At 32.6% G+C, this 22999-nt stretch overlaps 1 protein-coding gene across 1 annotated transcript in view; it reads left to right on the top strand.

The window, feature by feature from the left end:
* The window catches only part of LOC149899380 (uncharacterized), a 73532-nt gene that overhangs the window by 47379 nt on the left and 3154 nt on the right, over window positions 1–22999 (top strand). The window contains exons 2-8 of the mRNA XM_090114780.1: window positions 746–865; window positions 6267–6390; window positions 12554–12697; window positions 19910–20192; window positions 20701–20806; window positions 21338–21463; window positions 22417–22555. Coding sequence (XP_089970906.1) covers window positions 757–865; window positions 6267–6390; window positions 12554–12697; window positions 19910–20192; window positions 20701–20806; window positions 21338–21463; window positions 22417–22555 — 1031 coding nt within the window. The 5' untranslated portion in view covers window positions 746–756. The remainder of the gene's footprint in view (window positions 1–745; window positions 866–6266; window positions 6391–12553; window positions 12698–19909; window positions 20193–20700; window positions 20807–21337; window positions 21464–22416; window positions 22556–22999) is intronic.

Below are 22999 nucleotides of genomic sequence, written 5' to 3'. Positions count from 1 at the left end.
TTCGCTAATTAGTACAGATAAGCGCAAATGGCAATAAGGTATGTGTAAATCGATGATTTAAAATTTTTCTTCACGCGTGCGGTAAGATTGCTTTTAAAATGTTTTTTTTCGCCCTATAATTATTCCCATTAGAAGTATGGATATAGTAGTAGTAGTAGGTTTAAAATTAAGGGTTAATTAGCTAATCTGGCATTGCTATGTCAATGCTACAACAGTTGCTCTAGGTACCTATTATACATAATATCTTCTTCTTCTTCTTATATATAAAATTCTCGTGTCACAATGTTAGTCTGCATACTCCTCCGAAACGGGTGGACCGATTCTCATGAAATTTTCTGTGCATATCGGGTAAGTCTGAGAATCGGCCAACATCTATTTTTCATATGTACCACGGGCGAAGCCGGGGCAGACCGCTAGTTATTCTATAAAATACTAGCTTTACGGCGGCCTTGCCCGCTTTGTCTAAAACCCTTAGCTTAAACCCAATAAATGATATCACTCTATCTATTAAAAAAAGACTCATCAAAATCCATTGCGCAGTTTAAAAGATCTAAGCATACTATATAACAAGGCATGATGCCTTTTCTTCGTAATCCATGTCGTCAAGTTGAACCTAAGATATTTTTTTTAAAGAATAGAAAAAATTCGATCATGAAGCTGTATCCAAATACTTATTAGATAGCAGAAAAGGATACTTTGTTTTTAATTTATTACCACATAGTGAAAATATTTTTTTTTGTTCCAGAATAATCCAAGATGTTTCACGGAGGCTTGCTGTCGAAGTTAAAGGCGTACTACAAGTGGTACGTGCTCGGGCTAGTGTCAGTCGGCTACATTTTGGGAGAGCTGGGACATTATCTTATAGGTATGGTATAATTATTATTAATTAATTATATTCTTAAATATTTAAAACAATTGAAGCTAAAAAAATGTTTTTTTATTTTGTATGAAAAAGAATGATGAAAAGAATGATGTACAAAGAATGATTGCGTGTCAATTTAAAAAAGGAATAAAATCTTTGTGACATTATTTCTTGGCGCCAAATTCTTCGCGCCAACAATTTTTTTTTTCACAAAAAATATAATGATTCAAAATTAAGAATTTTCGGTTTTCAAATCAAACAACCTGTCTGATTTTCCAAAACGTGTCGTAGTTTTTGCTAGAGAATTTAGTGCTTTTGCAATGCAGTTACACCAAGAGGTAACAATACAATGTGTAAATTACTCAAAATCAAATTCGATAATTTTATTTCCACGAATGTAGTCATATAAAAATGAAAATACTTAGTGATTCATTCAACTTGCATTAGATACTTGCATACTTGATTTGCAAATGACTACGTTATATTTTTTCGACATACGTTACACCTTGACCGATTGACTTAGATTGACTTGTCGATTCTAAATAAATTCCTTGCACATAGGTTCCGAGAAAATCCGTCTGGTTAAAGAATTTGCTGATTAGAATAGTCTAGACTTTATGTTTTAGTGCGAATCTTGAGGAAAACGCGTGAAACACGGGAAAATATTTTTAATTCATTGCTATATGTCTCCTAATAATATCGAATAGATAGGTACTTAAAGAAAGCATAAACTGTTCTGAGTTGCAATATCTTCAGCTAACGACTTCGCTCGTCCTACCATCTCATGTAAATTTCTTATTTCCCATGTAAAGTTTTATAATCCTATAAAGTACGATATAAGTATAAAAATTAACATACCAATAATATTAAAAAATACTTTATTATTAATACATAATTATATTAGTCACTTTATTTAGTACCAAATAAAAAAAACTACGCGTTGAAGCCCCATATGCTCTTGGAGGCTTAAGAATTCGTCACTTCAAATATTTTTCAAAGCAAATCAAGTCTTAAAATAACACAGAATCAATCAATCAGGCAACACATAACTTTTTGCGGCTCAACCTTGACTTTGCCCGCCCTTGAAACGCGCATTCGTGAAGGAATTATATTTGATGCCTTTCAAAGTAAATATAGTAAAAAAGGAAAGTATCGGCCTTCGTTTTGGGATAGTTTAATTAACTTTTAATGATGATATAAAAAACTTGTCTTTTTTATAGTTTTAAAATAATAGTTATACATATATCCGATACAAAATTGAATGCGTTGGTATAATTATATTGTAATAAAACAAATTCGAATGCAATTTTTAATCTGTTTTTTTTTTATATTCGATTGAATCAAATCGATTATTTAATAGAGTACGATTCTATTTAATAGAGTAAAATTAAACGTTATAAATATTAAATATTAACTGTCTAATCACAAAAAACTTTAGAAAGGGTTTTACTTTAAGCGCGGGTTCTTTTTCATCTGGTTTTGTCGTATTTCACATAGACAACTATTAAAGTGACAGATCCCTGGTTTATTAAAGTTAGACTGTGTTTAAATTGTTTTGTGGTAAGGTTTATTTTGCTACCTAGGTGTTGGCGACATAGATTGGGTATTTATAATCTGTGCAACTTACAGAGCCACCTGGCAACACTGTTATTCGGGAAGACATCTTTGATTTACAATTTACATTTTACACGGCATTCTATACAATCCTTTCTGTTAATTACTATTTTACAATTGTTACATTAATAAAGTACATACGAGAGAATTATTACTTTCTATTATCATACAACCCGACATACATAACAGATTGGCGACGAAAAAGTGGAAATTCAATACAAATAATCGAGTGAAGAACATCGTGCGTACATTGACCCATGTGCTCCTAACACCTTTTCCTTTGTTCCAAGGGTTCCACATTCCGTGATGATAACCCGCTTCACAACCTCCTTTTTCCTTCATAATAATATACAATACATTACAAGTACGCAAAATGGAACAGCAATTGGGGCAAGTATTATCGCAAATGTTAGAAACTATTCGAGGAATTCAAGTACAACAAGCGCAATTACAACAACAATTACAAAATACGGATAAATCGGTGAGTGGAATTACATTACAACCATACGACGAAAACAATGAAAGTTTCGCATCGTATTTACAGAGGTTAGAAAATTATATTAACCTAAAAGGAGTTACAAATGATAAAACAAAATCACAGATTTTTCTGAACTGCATTGGTCCTAAATACTATCAAGTTTTACAAAATATTACAGCACCTGATTCTCCGAAAACCAAATCATATTATGAACTGATACAATTATTGAAAAACCATATTGCACCTGAACCTGGTGAAGTAGCCCAACAGCACAAATTTTGTTTACGACAACAATACGAATGTGAAAGTATTGCAAATTATGTTGCTGGTTTAAAAGAACTAGGGGGAAAATGTAACTTTCAATGTGCAAGCTGTCAACACAGCACATTTGAAACTCATCTGCGAGTACAATTCATACGAGGTCTCCGGAATTCAGAAATAAAAGAAAGATTATTACAAGAAAGCTCATCTACAAAGGTTGATGATTTAATTAAAATTGCAATGGCGATTGAGACATCTAAAGCTGAAACAAAAGAAATGTGTTCTGGTCAAGTAAACATTAACAAAATTTCAACTAAATCAAATCATTTCAAAATTAATACAAACATACATAAACCTAAAAATATAAATACATACAAAGATAAAAATATAAATAAATCATACAGTTCATATAACGAGAAGAAGAGAGAAATAAAATGTTTTCGATGTGGCAAAGAAAACCATACAGCAAGGCAATGTCGTTTGAAACATAAACTATTTTGCAAGAAATGTAAGACAAAGGGACACATACAATCGGTATGTTTCAGAGAACAAAAACAAATTGAGTTAGTTCAGGATCAATTCACCGAGGAAGATGAAATATATGAAATACATAAGATATTTAACAATAACATACAGAGTGATAAATTTAACATAACCTTACAATTAAATGGAAAAATACATACCTTAGAACTGGATACAGGCGCTGCAGTTACTACATGCTCGACAAATTTTTATGAAAAATATTTTAATAATCTGAAACTTAAAGATACATCAGTAAAGCTAAGAACATACACAGGAGAAATAATACACCCATTAGGAACTTGTAATTTAAATATTCAGTATAAGAACACAGTTATTGAAGGAAGAATCTTTGTAATTGACCGCAAAGTAGACACCGTAGTTGGAAGAGAATGGCTTAGAAAATTGAACTTAAATTTTGAAGTAAATTCAATATACAAGGAAGAACAAGACATAACAGAAAAAGAATTCAAAAATAAATTACAAACATTATTAGAAGAATATAAAGAATTATTTACAGAAGAAATAGGTGAAATTAAAGATTATCAAGCCGCATTTAAATTGAAAGAAGATGCAGTTCCAGTTTATTTAAAGCCACGTCCAGTACCATTTGCATTGAAAAATCAAGTAGAGGCAGAAATTGACAGATTAGAAAAAGAAGGCATATTAGAAAAGGTTACATACTCACAGTGGGGTACACCAATTGTTCCTGTGATGAAACATAATGGAAAGGTACGACTATGTGCCGACTACAGAGCTACATTAAATAAAAACATAGAAAATGACATACGATTAAGGAAGACTACAGAACATGCGAATGCCGACTATTTTGCAAGAATACAATATACAGATACAACTGAAAGGAATGAGACAATGACAGACGATGAAGCGTTCTACCTAAATCAAATTGCAGAAATGCCAGTTTCATTAAAGGAAATAAGAGAAGCTACAGCCACTGACCCTGAGTTACAGAAATTATACATAGATATACAGTCAGGAAGAGAAGATACAGGAAGACTATACGAATATTCACTACAAAACAATTGCATATTTTATGGCATAAGAATTGTAATACCTAAAAAGTTACAACCTCAAATATTAAAAGAACTACATACAGCTCACACCGGTATTGTGAAAATGAAGGCATTAGCCAGAAGCTATGTCTGGTGGAAAAATATAGACATAGATATAGAGAACATGGTAAAGCAGTGTAAAACATGCTGTTTAATGAAAAACAACCCTACTAAAGTACCTATACACATCTGGGAATATCCGAAAGAACCATGGAGTAGAATTCATATTGATTACGCAGGACCATTCATGAATCAATATTTTCTTATTGTGGTAGATGCCTACACAAAATGGTTAGAGGTAATACCTACTACTTCTATCACAGCTACAGCTACTATTAATATTTTAAAGAAAATCTACACTACGTTTGGCTTACCAGTTACCCAAGTATCTGATAATGGAAGACAATTTAGATCAGAGGAAATGTTAAGATTTTTAAAGGAAAATGGAATACAAGCAAAGTTTACAGCACCCTTTCACCCATCTACAAATGGTCAAGCAGAAAGATATGTACAAACGGTTAAAAATAAACTTAAAACAATGATGAACGAAGAAGGATCTGTACAAGATAAGTTACAAAGATTTTTAATGATGTATAGAAAAACACCTAATAGTTCTACAGGACAGACAGAGTCCAGGAGAAATGATGTTTAAAAGAATATATAGAACAAGAATAGATTTAGTGAAAAGAAAACAAGAAGTTAGAGATAGCAACAATGAAGAATTAAAGATATACAAAGAGTTTAAACCAGGAGATAGAGTACAAATAAGGATGTATGATAGTAACAAATGGAAATTTGGAAGAATATTAGAGAGGAAAGGAAAATTACATTACGAGGTGGAAGTAGATGGAAAGATACATCACAGACATACTGATCAGATAATAAGGACATCATGCTTGAGTGAGAATATTAATACACCAGATACTTACCGACCAACTCACCTGCAAGAGAGTTCACCCACACCAGCTTCACCTGAAAAAGAATGCATACAACCTAGCCCTACAGTAATAACACATACACCAAGAAGATCATCTACACAGCCAGTAGCAAGTCCAGGAAATTACCAACCAGAAACCCTTGTACCAGAAACAATTCCAGATACACATGAACCTACACCATCCAGAATTGAAATCCGTCGTAGTACTAGGATGAGAAAACCTCCCAATAGATTGAACCTTTAAATTTATAACGAGGGAGAGTGTTGGCGACATAGATTGGGTATTTATAATCTGTGCAACTTACAGAGCCACCTGGCAACACTGTTATTCGGGAAGACATCTTTGATTTACAATTTACATTTTACACGGCATTCTATACAATCCTTTCTGTTAATTACTATTTTACAATTGTTACATTAATAAAGTACATACGAGAGAATTATTACTTTCTATTATCATACAACCCGACATACATAACACTAGGTATATCTCTTTCATTATGTAACGTATTTTTTTAACAGGAACGACGTCAAAAGTAACTGCTGAAGACTTGCACTATGGCGACAAGTCATGTCAGTTGAACGCAACACATTTGCACCTCAGTCAGTTACCAGTTATCTGCGAGAAAGTCAACTCTAGCGAAATGTGAGTACTTCTTCTTTTTATCTTCTTTTTAATCTTCTTCTTTCAGTAGAATGACAATTTCAGTAGGAAATTGCGGTAGGTTCGTAGTAAGGATGGATTCTGCTAAAGTTGTGGCTAAAGTGGAGTTGTTAAAAGATGTTATGCTATTTATTAAATTATCGTGTTGCTTATATTCTGTATTAAGCTATATCAGTCCTGGGGAAAAATATATTTTTTCTAATCAAGCTAGTTTTTTGGTAGTGGCAACACTTATGGTTTGACATCACTTGCTCTTTGATATTATGCTAATGAGCCTGACGAAATAAAAACAATATTTTAGTCACAATCAAAGCTGTTTCTACATTTTTAAAGGCCACACTTATGAGTTTTTTATGAATAGTCAAAATCAAAAACAATAAAACGCACAAAATAAACAACAACATAATAGATAAGGAAACATAATTTATAACTGCGTATAAATTATGAATTTATGTATCAACTTCCGTGATTTACATGCATACTAATTTTATTATTAAACATAATATTATATAACATAGGTAAGTATACCTACCATGTAGTACCATAGGGCGTATTCAGAAAGAAAGCTTGAAACTTATAAGCGCTTATAAGCGCTTATCGGCGCTTATAAGCGCTGGTAACCCGCGCAGGAAAATATATGAACATGCGCTTATAAGCGCTGATCGGCGCCGACAAGTTCCAACAAGTTTCAACAAACTTGTCGGCGCCGATCAGCGCTTATAAGCGCATGTTCATATATTTTCCTGCGCGGGTTACCAGCGCTTATAAGCGCCGATAAGCGCTTATAAGTTTCAAGCTTTCTTTCTGAATACGTCCATAGGAATTAGTAAAGCACGTTCAGGAAATAAATAATATCAATAATTGATAAAACCCGATCGTCCATAGCAATTATTATTTCAATTAAAATTCTCTACGATTGAAACTAAATTTGCATACGGAAGTGCCTTGTGAAACAAGCTTTTAGTTATAAAGTTAATAATAACAATATTTCGTCTAACATAAAATATATAAACCGCCATTTTTAGACATCTTATGGGCAAGAGTTAAATATTTATACGCAATGGTATGTGGGTCGTCTTTTCTTACGTGGTCAGATGTTTTAGTTTTTTATTTTTGAGTATTGAAAATAAGATATTATAAACTACAAAAAATGTAAATAAATGTATCATAGTCACTTAACTACACGTCTACTTGACACCTCCTTTATTGTTCTAAAAGTACAAGTTTAGGTAACATCAATGTACCTACATAATTAAGTTCATTATATTTTTATATGAAGGTTGTTGTAATGAATGAACTCATGACCTATTTTAAGTAATATTTAACCTGAGCGAATAGCTACAAAAAAGACCAATTCATAAAACTTTAAGATTTAAAAGGGATTCAATATACAGGATGTCCCACTATTGGTATACTAAGCGCGAAGGGACTTGTAGTTTTGCATACACTGATCACGTAAAAAATACTTAAACAACAAAATTACTTCAAAAATTATTGTTTGTTAAATTTTTCCTGAAAATCCATATTTTCGCTTCATTTTCGTTTTATCTTCGCGCAGCCGCATATACCGCTTCTCATGTGAGCATTTGTCAATGAAAACATAATCTTAAACGTTAGCTCACGTGTTGGTGGCAAAGTTGGGCGGGTTGCTTGTTATGGGTGTACACATAGAGTTTTAAGAATTCATCTATATGAAAAAAATGCGTCTAGAATTTTATAAGTAGGTATTCTTTTCGTTCTCAGCGTATGCAAAACTATAACCTCCTTTGAGCTTAGTATACCAACAGTGGGACACCCTGTAGGGTAGACTGGGTACGATTGAAACAAAGGACGGTTGAAACAACACGAATATCTCGCAAACCGTTGGTGGGGGGGTTAGGGGTCCAAGGGGAAAATGAAGCGCACAACTGTTCTAAACACGAACCACAATGTTGCATCGACCTCCGCGCGCTTCAGCTGATTTTATAATACCCTATTATGTTTTTATGACCAAAAGTAAGTATTTTTGCTTGGAGATTTTTCCAATTATTGGCGTTTCTATTTAAGTGACAGTATTAAGTGTGCGTTTTTGTTTGAAGTGAATCTTGTGGAATATGACATTGTGACTAGTTTTTGTTTATCATTGTTGTTACAATTACTAGAACTGTATTTTACCTAAAGTAGGAGTTGAGGACGGTTGAAACATTTTTTTTGGGTACGGTTGAAACATTGTTTTAATTATTTTTTTGTATTTTTAGATGCCGATAGTACGTGTAAGAGAGATTTCAAGAAGATAAATATACTTACCAACGTAGAAAGACGCATATGAGGAAGTGAAAACCGGAGATCATTGCGAAAAGCGGCAAAGAAGCACAATTAATCGTTTCCAAGGTAAATTCGAATGCGAGATGACTCTGGCGAGCAAGAAAATAAAAAAATTGGATATAAAAGAGGATATAACAATAGGAGGATAATAATAGAGGGCGAAAATTCAGGAAGTCTACTATTTACACTGACACATCAGATAAGGAAGAGATAAGAAAAGAGCGAGAATTAATATTGAAACGAACAAGAGCTAAGTAAGTGAAGAAGCGATTGGATACAGGAAAAAGGAAGAAATTTGATGGAAGAAAATGTAAAAGTAACACCGCAGAAGCAAAAAAGAATAAAATACAAGAGGAGATATCATCAGAATATGAGGCTTAGGTACATCTGTCTTGTTTGTATGTCACCATATTAAGAGAGCAGACCTTATTGTAAAGGAGATACTTAATTATTGTTAGATTTAAAATAAACAATCAATAAAACATATTTTAATGCTTTATTTTGTATTATTTGCATATTTTTAACTGACCCCAATCACTGTTTCAACTGCCCCTGGTATGGGGACGGTTGAAACAAATCGGATTCATTTTTTTAATTTGATCTGCTATAAAGAATAATACACATGGAACTAAAATCATAGCTCCTATTAGTAGACAGATACATGCTCTTTTATTTAACATATATTTTTCATCGCTCTGGTTATAAAGAGCAAAGTTATGGTCGTTATAAGTGAAATTGTTTCAACCGTACCCAGTCTACCCTATAACTAATAATGGTCAATCATCTATGACCACTAAAATAACGTTTTGTGTAGGTATAAGGTACGTGACCAAATACGTAAGTTTTAATAAACTTTAAAAGATAAATAAAGACGAGTGATATCATTGAGATCGTTAATTATGATTGATTACGCGAACAAATGCCAAGAGATGCTGCAGTTTTCTTGTATCACCTTTAGCATACTTCCTAATAATATAGTTTTTCTGTAGCATCTTTAACATAGGAAGGTACTTCCTAGTAATAATACACAATCAATTACCTAACCCTTGTTCTGGTGTTTAAGTATATAATAATGTTCCTTTAATACAAGTATCTTATAGTAAAATTAAAAAGTTATCGTGTAGAGATAACGATATAAACTTATCTTGTAATATATGTATCTATCTATAAATTGCATAGGTATGCAATTTATAGATAGATAGATAGATAATACTTTATTGCACACACACAAGATTTACATAAAACACAGAAAAAGAACAAACAGATACACGTATGTACAAATGAAAACACATTTAAAGAAGGTGGGTGAGCAAAAATTATTGCGTTGGAAAAAATAAACATTATTACATATATTTATAGCATAAATTAATTATATAAAGTAACAATATAATAAAGCAGATAATACATATTAAATACCAAAAATAAATAATTATACAAATACATATTATGTGCCTTGAATCAAACTCAAAATCAGGGTGGATGTATCAACTCATCTATGTTTAAATCCAGTTTTTGCTACAAAATCAAATAAATTTTAACTCTCCTGAAAATTATTAATAATATTAATATGTCAAAGCAACACTCAAACTGCATGCCTTCTAGCGTCGTCAGACAAAAAAGCTCCAATTAAAACCGAACACTCCTTATGAAATATATCTACCAATCCTACCAATCCATAAACATTATGAACCCCTTATTATTTATAGCTTATTAATTTCCAAGTAATTTCAACTATTTATTAGTCACCACAATATGAATATACTTATGGAAGTGTTAAAATTACACTACCATATATGAACCGGAAGAAATGCACTGTGAAATAGATACCAGTGTTTTATATTGTTGGCATCTCAATGTAAGATAGATTTCCTGATAAGAAAGTGCATATCTATGATATCTTTACGTATTAGGCTAGAAATATTTTTCGTGCAGACATGATATTTTTTATAAGTCTCAGTCATGGCACGCCACTGAGCCCGGTCGTTTGAGACCTTAATTTTAAAAATTCATTGTAACTAGTATTTTATTCTAGACCTGAATTCTTGCCTTCAGATTTTCAATAAAATGTTGTATTTTTTCGCAAGAAAATTTTATCTATAACTAGCTTTCCGCCCGCGGCTTCGCCCGCGTTTTCAAAGAAAAACCCGTTCCCGTAGGATTTCCGGGATAAAACCTATCCTATGTCCTTTCTCGGGTATCAAAATATCTCTATACCAAATTTCATGCAAATTGGTTCAGTAGTTAAGGCGTGATTGAGTAACAGATAGACAGACAGAGTTACTTTCGCATTTATAATATTAGTATGGATTAACGTGAAATATTTAAACATGCAATTAAAATCATTAACCATATCTTAGTCTTGACATTAGCCTTGTTCAATTGTAAATAATTGTTGTTTGAACTTTCGCACGATACTCATTTATCTTGAAACAAATCTACATCGAACCAATGAAGATACGATTAATAATAACTTAGCCAGTCATTATTCATTTAACTCTAAATAACCTAGTACTAATATAGTATTATCACAGACTAAAAATTATATTTTTATTCTGTGGTATTAAAATTATCTATGGCCTAGTCTTAACCCTGACTTGATGTTTTTATTAATTAATAATTATTACAGGTGACCTGTTATACTGGCTAGTTATATTTTAAAAATGTTTTTTTTCGTTTATTATTTTTTTGTTTTACTTGAATGTTTATCAACATAAATGTCCTGCATTCAAAATGTTTTAAAACATTCTGCTTATAGTTTTGTAAAAAGCAATATTATTATTTGAGCGCGTGTTAACAATACTTAATTTAATTCTATTTATAAACTTGTAACATTTTTATTTTCCGTATCTTAATTAAATAATAAACCAGTAGCCAGAGTTAATAATAATATTATTGCTTCAAACCAAATTGTTAAAGCAGCATGTCTAGCTGATCTATGCTTATAATACTTACGTCCGTATTCAAAATGAAAAATAAAAGGAATATTATTCTTTCACATTTCTGTATTTTTCTTTGATGTTCTCTTTCTATTGTTGGTATGGTGTTAATTAAAGCCTATATCCCAAAGATCTAATCTACACAAATACATTTCGTTTACGGTTTATCAAAGTCCTTTTAAACATGAAGCAATCCAACTTAATATCATCTAAAAATAAGAGATTCACTGGCCACTATGGCCATGTGATTGTAGTGCCACATAAATTAAATCCGAAGACATGTATCTAATTACGCTACAAATGACCATAAAATGAGCGTTAAATAAATCTAATTGTAATCATTACGCTATTTATTACCGCATGTCATTGTCAATTTAATTTGAAATAGCTTCAAGGACACAATCTCCTGTGTTTTTACCTGACTGTGCAAAAACGTTCATGTTTTGCACTGAAGGTATTCCTTTTGTATTTTCATCAGTTTCATTAAAATAAATTATAGTTTGTCAATGTATAATATCTCCTTGTAAGAGATAGATATATATTTCGGCAGCTTTTAAAGGCTAGTTTTCTGTCTGAATTTGATATTTTTACATTTTTATAGCATTCAAATGCTTTATAAATATAAATTTATAAGATTCGAACACGTAGCGGGATTCGAACCCGCGTCTTCCGTTCATGCAAATTTATATAGACTCTTATAATTAACCGATGTCAAAAAAGGGAGGAGGTCGATTTCTTATTTTCTTTATTACCTTAGAACTTTCTATTGGGTGAATCGATTTTGACGATTATTTTTTGAAAGCTAGAGCTTTCCGGTCCCATTAAAAAATAGTATACTTCTGACTACTTGAAGGCGGTTTATATTTTATGTATTTTTTTTCATATCTTTGTATCATAACTTACAGATGCGAAACCCTAACCCTAAACGGCACGCGGTATTGCGAGTGGGGCTACAACGGCCTCGGGATCGACTACCAGGTGCTCGCGGGGCCCGCCTTCATGGCCGTGTTCACTGTCGTTGGCGTGGTGCTGGGAGTCGTGGCTGATAAGTATGTTGGCTTCAGGAATACACCTACTTCGTGTAATTACCGAAAGATATTCCCATGAAAATGAGAAACCACCGCAGTCAAAAGAATATAATTATGCGCTTTACGAGAAATAAGAATTTTGTGTCTTGAAAATCATAGAAAATGAGTTGTTCAAAAACTAACTACTGAGAATTTTAAATATTTAAAATTGGGATATTTCAGTTTATTTATCATTCTATAGTCTTTCAAGGAGTGTGAAATATAAGACTTTTTTTCGATTCAGTTAGATTTTTTGCAACTCGTCAGAATAAAATAAAAATTGTGTCTTTATACATTCCTACCTCACAAATTGCTAGATTTTTATATGTATAGATTTATATCCATTAGTTTTAGTCGTAGGTTTTTTTTTTTAATTTATATTTGAGATAAATATTTCGACAAATACATTAATTCCAATTTTGATTATCCTAAGATTCTGTGGAAGCACATAAAAGATCAAGTTAATATTAAGGAAAGCAATGACGCTGATCTGCCATTAAATATTTGCGATCCTGATGAAATTAATAACCATTTTCTTAATGTACCGGGTAATAGAGATATCCAGCGGAATATTATCGATAATTTCATTGCAAAACGCTATCAGGACAGTGATACGATGTTTCATTTCACTAATATATCGGAAGAAAACGTTATTCAAGCACTGAAGGCGCTTCATTCGAATGCAATGGGTGTCGATGGTATATCGTTGGATATGGTAAAGCTAATATTGCCCATAATTATACCAGGAATGGTACAGATAATCAACACTTCTTTTAGCACAAGTACATTTCCTGAGCTGTGGCAAGAGGCGATCGTGCGACCGATAAAGAAAACCAGTAATCCTGTTGATTATACGGGGCTTCGTCCAATTAGTCTGCTACCCTGTCTCTCTAAAATAGTTGAGAAAATTGTACATCAACAGATTACTGTGTTCTTGGAAGCAGAAAATATATTGCCTCATCTGCAGTCAGGATTTCGAAAAGGACGAAGTACAACAACAGCCTTAGCCGATGTTGTCGATAATGTGCTGGCCTTACAAGACCAGGGTCAAGCCACAATTTTAGTCTTACTCGACTACTCACGGGCATTTGATACCATTAAACCCTCGTCTGTCGGAACACAGATCTGAGCCAAAAATTTTGTACCCGTTGTCTGTCGTGGCACAGATCTGTGCCAAATCATCGCCGGTTGGAAATTAGCTCATTGTAACGCAAATATAGTTCAAATCTGCATAAACGACTATTTAGTTGATAGCTTATGAATTACTGAATATTTAAAGTCCATCACTTAATAATTTGACCGATAAATATTCGAAATATAACAGTAATTATGTCATACTTTAGTCGAGTAACTTTTAAATTTTAAAGTTTTAAAAAAATGTAAAATTTTGCGGAAAGTTGATAAACGGTAAGTATTTATTGTTCTTTTTATTATTATTCACTATATATCCTAATGTTTATGTGCCGAAATAATGAAAATTACCAATAATTATACCACAAATAATGGCTCCAAATATGTATCTACCATTTCACTGTACGTTGCTTAGTTTTTGACCCCTGGTTAATCGTATTTTATTTTTAATATTTTATTTGTTTTTTACATCATTTTACAAGAAATTTTATGAAGATTTTTATAATATAATTCAAAATTTGATACTGTGTTCCATTTTAAAGATATTTCGTTTTCAATTAAGAACCGACAATAATTTCCCCGTAAAATTCGCGTACAGGATGTTCGCATATTGTATGAAATTGAAAAATTTAATTGTTCGTCTTCATACATATGTTTTGTTTATATTGATGGGTATCGTTTTTGTGGTATTTATTGTCCTCAGGTTTAATACGATATAATCAACTATACAAATTATAGTCCGTAACCTCTATGGAATTCCTTTAATTTTAGTATAAGTATTATGGTTAAAAGTGTATATTATATGCTGGAAAAATAGTAAAAAAAACCTACATCGGGAACAATGGTTTTCACTATGACCTATATATAGGCCAAAGTGACTATGTTACTATGTAATTTGTGTAGGACAAACTGGAAAAGAAATTTAACACATTAATTGTACAACATATTCTTACCTTAATACAAATGCAACATATTATTTTTTATTGGAGAACCATATGTTTCTGAAAAAATAAAAAACCGGCCAAGTGCGAGTCGGACTCGCGCACCGAGGGCTTCGTACAAACTTATTTTTTTAATTATGCTGTAGGTATCTTTTAATTCATATTTTAGAATTCTTTATCTGTGCTATAAGACGTTGCTATTGTAAGTTTTTATAACCTTGCAAATGTCGAAAATTACGAAAATTTGCAGCATAAACGGTTGTATCTTTTGATTGCGTTGGCATATATTATGTTTGATTCTGTTTTTATTTTGTTTTTCTGTCGTCTCACAATTTCAAAATGAACGACAACACGGGAGTTGTCATTTTTGAAACCCAGATAGTCCAAAGATGTTTTTACACATATTTTGGGGTTATTTCTTTAAAACTGGAAGAATGTTTTTTTATAGTTTTGAACCTCAATACGATTCGCGCTTCAAGGACTCCGAACAAACCTACTTTTTATTATGTTTTAACTTCTAGTGTTTTTAGTGAATTTTTCTTTATCTGTGCTGTAAAACCTTGCTTTTAACCAAGTCCACTTAACTTTTGACCCGTAGGTTTTGATTCCCTTGCTAGTAGTTGCGGTTTTCAGAATATGCCGCATATGAATATTATTTCTTCTGATTGCGTCTTAAATCTTATATCTCCATACCAATTTGCATGAAATTTGGTATGGAGATATTTTGATACCCGAGAAAGGACATAGGCTACCTTTTATTGCGAAATATGTACCACGGGCGAAGCCGGGGCGGACCTCTAGTATGTATATAAAAATGAATCGCAAAATGTGTTGGTAAGCGCATAACTCGAGAACGGCTGAACCGATTTCGATAATTCTTTTTTTATTATATTCCTTGAAGTACGAGGATGGTTCTTATGTAGAGAAAACGTAAATATGTACCACGGGCGAAGCCGGGGCGGACCGCTAGTGTATTATAAATCTGAGTTTTTGATTCCATTGCAAAAGTCAAAATTTGATAAAAATTGCAGCATTAATGGCTGCATCCCAAAGGGTTTGGTTTTTAAGGGTCCAGAACCCTAATAGGATCACGTCTGTCCATCCCATCTGCCCATCTGTCTGTCAAGACCCATTTTCACAGGAACGCGTGATGTGACATAAAACTGAAATTTATATTGATTACTTGAGTCGATTGAAGCCACAGACATAGATAGACTACGCAAGTACCGCGATCTGTATGAAAACCAAGCGTGTCATATTTTTTGTACTGACCTTGACGCGTTATGACGTCACGAGCGCTTTTTAGTGATGGTAATTTCATTTTACGCTAAATCGATTAGGACGCCACTCGCGCGGCGATTCTAGTATCGTCCTATCCCATCGAAGTAAATCGAAAGAAATCAGATCAAACTAGATCTATGTCTAAGAGGTAATTAAATAAATGAATCGTAATCGATTACTAAATCGATTCAAGACAGAAAAATGATAATTACCATAGACAGAGGAATGATAAAATAAATTTATAAACCTTTTAATATTCTAACAAGTTAACTAATGTGTTTTAGCTTTTTCTTACATATGCCCATTGAGTTACCGTGTACTACGTACTAGAAAGGCCATCGAAAGAAAGTAATGAAACTGTCAATCAATCAATCTTTATGTCCCGTTGCATCAATCCATTTTTCTTTTATGTTCGGGTTACTTGGAAAACTGAAAAAACAAACATAGTCTAAGCAATAAGGAGTTTTCTTAAAAAACTCCCAAGATGACACTTTAACTAATGGCGTCCATGTCATAATATTTATTTTTAGTACCTTTGTATTAAAATACTTAAAAGTTCTAGGTCAAGTCGTATTAAATGACAAAAAAAATCTATGCCTTTTTTTCTGAAAAATTGCTCCTTCAAATTATCATTTTTCTGTTCGATTATAAAATCGATTAGAATCGAGAACTGTTGCATCAAATGAACATCACTAACCACAAAATTGGACAGAAAAATGAGAACAGAAAAATGAGAAGACGCTATTCATTGCTTGTTATCATACGACTCGATCTTTACCGTGCCAAGTAAAAGCCGCAATGTATTCCGAATCATTTCGTATGATTTGGTATCCGTGTTTGTCACGATCGTTTTCCACAGATATTCTTTATTTGATTTTAAAATAAATAGTGCATATTCTGATTAGAAAAATACTTACCGGTGGAAGGAAACATCTCTGCTAACTCGGCCACTCGCAGCTGTGGAGTTTCTACAGTTTATAACGGCGTAATTCGGCATTTTACTTTATTCAGCTTCACGTCTTTCCTTGGCGAACTGCAAGCGCGGACTGAGTGTAGGCCAGCGTCAAGTAAGTTTCATAATCTTAGTTTGGACACGGGAAGTACATACACTCGCTTAGTCTATCTTGATACATGTCTGTGATTGAAGCTGTGAAAAAATCAAACTTATAAACCAACGCAATCAAAAGATAAAGCCGTTTATTAACTCAGGCCCCGGAATCACAGACACAATAGAAAATCTATTGTATCGTGGACCGATCGGGCCGTTCGGGGCTCAATGGGTTATGCTGCAAATTTCGACATTCGCAAAGGAATCGACACCTACAGGGTACTTTCCGTGTACGTAAAGTTTTGAAATTAGGGTAAAATAAGGTCTTATAGCGCAGATTGAAGAATAATTTCGAAAAACATAAAATTTCGGAGTTACAACATAATAAAAATGTTGTGTGGTTTTATGAAACCACGGTAAAAGTGAAACTGTTCGAACGGTTCCGAACACTGCCTTATACCTACTCGGCAGCCGACCGTCACGCGACATGCGCTACACAGACCAAAAAGTTTGAGACGATGTAATAAAAGTTTCACTTTAAAAATTGGTTTGTTCGGAGCCCACGGTGTGCGAGTCCGACTCTCACTTGGCCGGTTTTTTATTCTTATGTACTATATGTAGTACATTCGTAGGCCGAATGTTAAAGCTGATGTAGATCGCTGTCTGAAGATTATTTTTATTTGCATTCATGACTTTAAATAGCCTTGGAACATTACTTATTTAATAAAACGAATTAAATGCATCATTTGCAGTACGCCTGCAAATATAAATCTACCCTCTCATTTTGTAAATGACTAGCGATAACAATTATTGTATTTTTGCCTTTTGGTGTCAAAACTGCTTCTATTACCCAGAAGAAGAATGCAATTTTTCTATTTGAAGATATCACATTGCTGTTTAAACTACATAATCAATAATAACTTATTTGTTAGGTAACCCTAAAATAAACTTCCGTCTTGATATTTTAATTTTCTTTCGAAAATAAAAATTTGTATTTGATAGAATAACCTTTTCTGATTCGTAAGCATTTGAGTATCAATAAAAGAGAATTCAAATGGATCCAAACAACGATTCTTATGGCAATGGAAGACAAGACACTCCAAGTCTTACTTTAACAATAGGACGTAACAGTATTTGAAATCAAGAAATATAACTCTGTATATTTTGTCAAATGAACAGATAATAATACTAACACGATTAGTGTTTGGGAATTTACAGCTTTTAATTCCTGATACCAGGATTCTTCATGAAATTCTACACATAACACGTCTTACTTTATTCCAATCAAAATATTTTTTAAGTTTCATGCTGTTTGTGTACTATGGACTCCCTAAACTACTGAACCGATTTTAATACAATTTTACCGATTAGTTTATATCTTAATTACAATATGCTTGGAAATACTGCATGTATTGAAGTACAACTAGATTGGATAGCGTTCATCACTTTCCTGATCACATTCAAGTGGAACCTCGTGGTAATAAATTGTCGTCTCGAGGCGGTCGTTGTGTCCGATCCGATGTATAAGAAAAAATGAACAGAAGTTAACATTATTTATGCTAAGTTGCAAATATTCCTATTTATTGGCCAATGTTGGCGTCAACACCACACATTACAACCACATGAGTATATAAATAGTACAGACACAAAGCTTCATAAGAATTTTTTTTTCTGTCAGTTAAGTAAAATTTATTTAAGTAAATAAAACATTTAGATGTATAATAATTGTTTATTTATTTTGAATCTTTAAGTTTATTGATTTTTATCCTTAACATAAGCTGTATTTTATAAAAAATATTTAAAACTCGAATTTCCGAAATTTTTGATTTATAAGTTAAATGTAACGGTTTATAATTAAGTTATGGTATAATTAAATGTAGATTTCACTTTTGTACAGCTTAGACATTTTTCTGTATGGATACAGTGCCTTTCGATTTGTAGTTGGACAACATTTCATTTTAAAGGTACTATATTATAATAATTAAGAGCATGAAATAAAAAAAGCATTTCTTCATAATGCTATTGTTACCACAAAAAATATTTTCTTAATCGCTAATTTTAAGAAAAAATAAATTAAAATTAAAATTGATGTGGAGACGTTATACATACAGACGTTAGAACAAAGTCCACCATAAGAATGAAGTCATTTAGGAATAAGACGATTTTTAAACATTAATAAAAACCTAAATATTTTAAAAAAGTAAAAATTACTGTTAGTTTTTATCTAGTTTTGATTAAAATAAAAATAAAAAAAAGTAGCAAAAATTTTTGAAATGTTCTAATTTTGGAGCAGACTGTAATGTCTGTATTTGTATGAACTTATGTGGAGATCGCGTCCACTTATTTTCATGCGTAAACGATGATATTCATACTCAACTTTCTCGAATTTTTATAAAATAAACCTATGTTTTTGTTATATTCACTCAAAAGATTGTCTATTCTAGTGTGAAAATACAAAAATAAAAATCTAAAATACCTTGATATTATTTTTTTATGAGTATTTTTCTTTACAATGTCATATTTTTTCAAAATGTGTGGGAAAAAATGCTTCTAATAAGTAAAATAAACACGCCAGGGAGTAAGTAAGGTAACTAATATAAAGTTTGGTTATCTAGTTAGCATCAAAATTTACAAGAGTGTCACAGGTTAAAGTTTACATCACAAATTTTAATATCGAAAAAAATCGGCAAATCAGCGCCTACCGCTCGAATTTCTCCGACAGACAGCACCTTTTTGACGCGGCGCGTTTTGCAAATAAATCTGCTAAATAAAAGCAATAACAACCATTTCCAGATACAACCGTGCGCGCATCCTATCCTTCTGTACCCTAGTTTTCGTGATCGCGATCCTCTTAATGGGCACCGTCTCTGAGTACTGGCATCTCGTGATACTCCGCATGATAATGGCGGCGGGAGAATCAGGATGCAATCCTCTAGCCACGGGGATCCTCACAGATCTGTTCCCGGAACATCAAAGAGCGCTTGTACTGTCGATATTCAACTGGGGAATATATGGGGGATACGGGATCGCGTTCCCGGTTGGCAGATACGTTCCTGATTTGAACGCTTGGGGATTGGTAAGTTTATTTTGAAGATATAAATATATATAAATTCTGAGTTTGAGTTTGTTATTTTTTATAGGTGTGTCTAGGTGTGTGTATGTGTGAGGGTTAGAGTATCATTCAAAGATAATTTAAATGATAGAAACGATAACATAATATATTGATCGTTTTTATGTGGTTTATGCATATATACCAAACATAGTATATAAATATTTCAGTATTTTTGTTTGATATTCTTTCTTTCAAACAGCTTTTTTTTTAATTGAACAGACCTTAGCCATTAGCAACCCTGAAGATCAGTATCAGCTTTAGGTACCTTACCTATATTTTGATTTAAAATAACACTAAACGTCGTATCAAAATTGTGTTATATTGTATCATTTTATTGTTATGCACAAAAATTTGTATGAATAAGCATGATAAGGGCTGTCGTGTTTAGTTAGATAAGCATATCAACAAAAAAATCATAGGCCGATTTTATAGCAAACTTAACAGAAAATATGAACAAAATATGGTATTTCAGAGTTGGAGACTATGTTACTACAGCGCTGGTATCGTGGGCGTGGTGATAGCGGCCCTCACCTTCCTCACCCTCCGCGAGCCGGAGAGGACCACCATTGGGGAGGAAGGTATGTTGTGTAGTAGTTAGTAGTTAATTAGTTTGTAGTTAGTAGGTAAGTAGTTAGTATAAATTTATAAAGAATAGAAAAAATTCGATCACGAGGCGGGACTCGAACCCGCAAGCTTTCACGCCAATCCGGGGCGGACGCTTGACCAACTCAGCAACCCGTGACCCGCCAGAGCGATCGAATTTATTCTATTCTTTATAAATTTATATTTATAAGCATTTGAATGCCATAAAACCAAAAATATCAATTTGAACAGGTAGTTAGTAATTAGTATGTTGTTAATAGGTAAATTAGATATTGAAGGAGAGTAAGTGAACAAATTACTGTGTTAATAAAGTTTTTGGCGATTTTACGATATGAATAAATTGCAGTATCATCTTAGAAGAAAACAATGTTTTTACTTCACGAACACGTTATCAAACCACGCACTCAAACGTAAAAAAAAATATCAATAGAAAACACAAAAATATAACATTTCTCTACATTTATATCCAAAAATAGTTTTTCATAATTATTTTTTTTTTCATTCAGGAACAGGCAACGCTAAATCCGACAGTTTGGAGTCTGGCAAGAAGATGCCGCAAGTTACGATCTGGCACGTGATTGTTCAGCCCAGAATAATTCTTCTGTGCCTGGCTGCTTCTATCAGACATTGCGGTAAGTTTTTATTTTATTTTTAACATAATTTAAAACTGATGAATCGATTTTTCAGCTAGATTATTATTAAAACGAAAGTTGTTAATTTGTTTTTTTTAAAGCTAATAACTTCTTTATGAGTGGTACCTAATTAAATTTGATTTTTTTAACTGACAGAAACTATGGTTCTATTCTATTTGATAGGTTCAGATGTAACAACTCTTGTCTCAAGTCTTAACATACGTATGCAATAGAGGGTTAAACATCTTTTGCAATATAATATTATGATTAGAATTAAAAATAGTTTAATGTACTTAGTACGTACTGCGTACTATTTATAATTATGTACATCGTGTCTATAAATACGCAATAATTTTTATTGCTTTGCAGTTTTTTCTATAATAATTGATTGTTTACAAGTGCTATCAAATTAATAATAATCTCCCGCTTCAATACGTTAATTGTAATAAAACATGGCTATTTAAAAGAAATACATATTTTATGGATATCAGTTTTTGCCTGACTTTCACATACCTAAAATATAAATAAAATCGTTATTATAGTAAAGAAACACACAATTCAAAATCGTTATTGCTAGTTTGAATTAACGACGTCAGAATATGACGCGAAATCTTCACTAGACCACAGAATAAACACAACATAATAACAACTAGACTCAGATGCATGGCAACTTTAAAAAAATCTCTTCCTTTTTTGACGTGACAACGTCTTAGAATTCGATAGAGCCGGCTGCACGCACGAAAGAACATGACTCATGCGGCGTTACCTCGCTCTGAGGCGTTCCATGTAAGGCTTGAAGTGCGAGCGAGAGCGCGGAACGAACGACAAAGAAGTACAATCGGACGTTGTCACGTTCAACTATCGTCAGTAAACCGACTTTACAGACAACCAATTTTTTTTCCTCATTTTTAATCTTTTTTTATACATTTTTTTATCATATTATTATATCCCAGGTGGTATGTGTTTCGCATACAACGCGGACCTGTACTACCGCGACTATTTCCCGGACGTGGACCTGGGCTGGTGGCTGTTCGCTGTCACTGTTGGAATCGGCTCCATTGGTGTTGTTGTTGGCGGTGTTGTTTCTGATAAGTATGTTGTTTTTGTTCTTAATGGTAATTTAGATTTATAAAAAGTATTTTTGAAGTGAAACTTCTTTATTGGAGTTGGAAAAAAATTTAGTGTAACATTTTTTCGTTACGCGTGACATTTTTCCGTTACGCGCCATCTTTTTCTTATCCCTGATTGCACGTATTTCTGTACAGCGTGATTCGACGTATTTCTGTAAAGTTGCATACCTATAGTAAATTATTTTTTGAAAAATAAGGTCATATAGAAGTTTCACTTCTTACGTGTGTACACTAGTACACGCACACATTTTTTTTATATAAGTAATGATATTCTGGCGTATAAGTCGGAATGAATAAATTCAGAAAATACAGAATTGCACTGTTCCAAATCCAAATTTATCAGATTCTTAGTTTTTCAGACCGCTCTAACAAAATATTATGGTCATGTGTTCTGAATTTCAAACCA

The sequence above is a fragment of the Colias eurytheme genome, chromosome 21 (genome assembly GCF_061535395.1).
Source record: "Colias eurytheme isolate Ceu_HAF_F1 chromosome 21, ilColEury1 Martin Lab GWU primary, whole genome shotgun sequence".
NCBI classification, from domain to species: Eukaryota; Metazoa; Arthropoda; class Insecta; order Lepidoptera; family Pieridae; genus Colias; species Colias eurytheme.
This window is presented reverse-complemented; position numbering and strand designations above follow the sequence as displayed.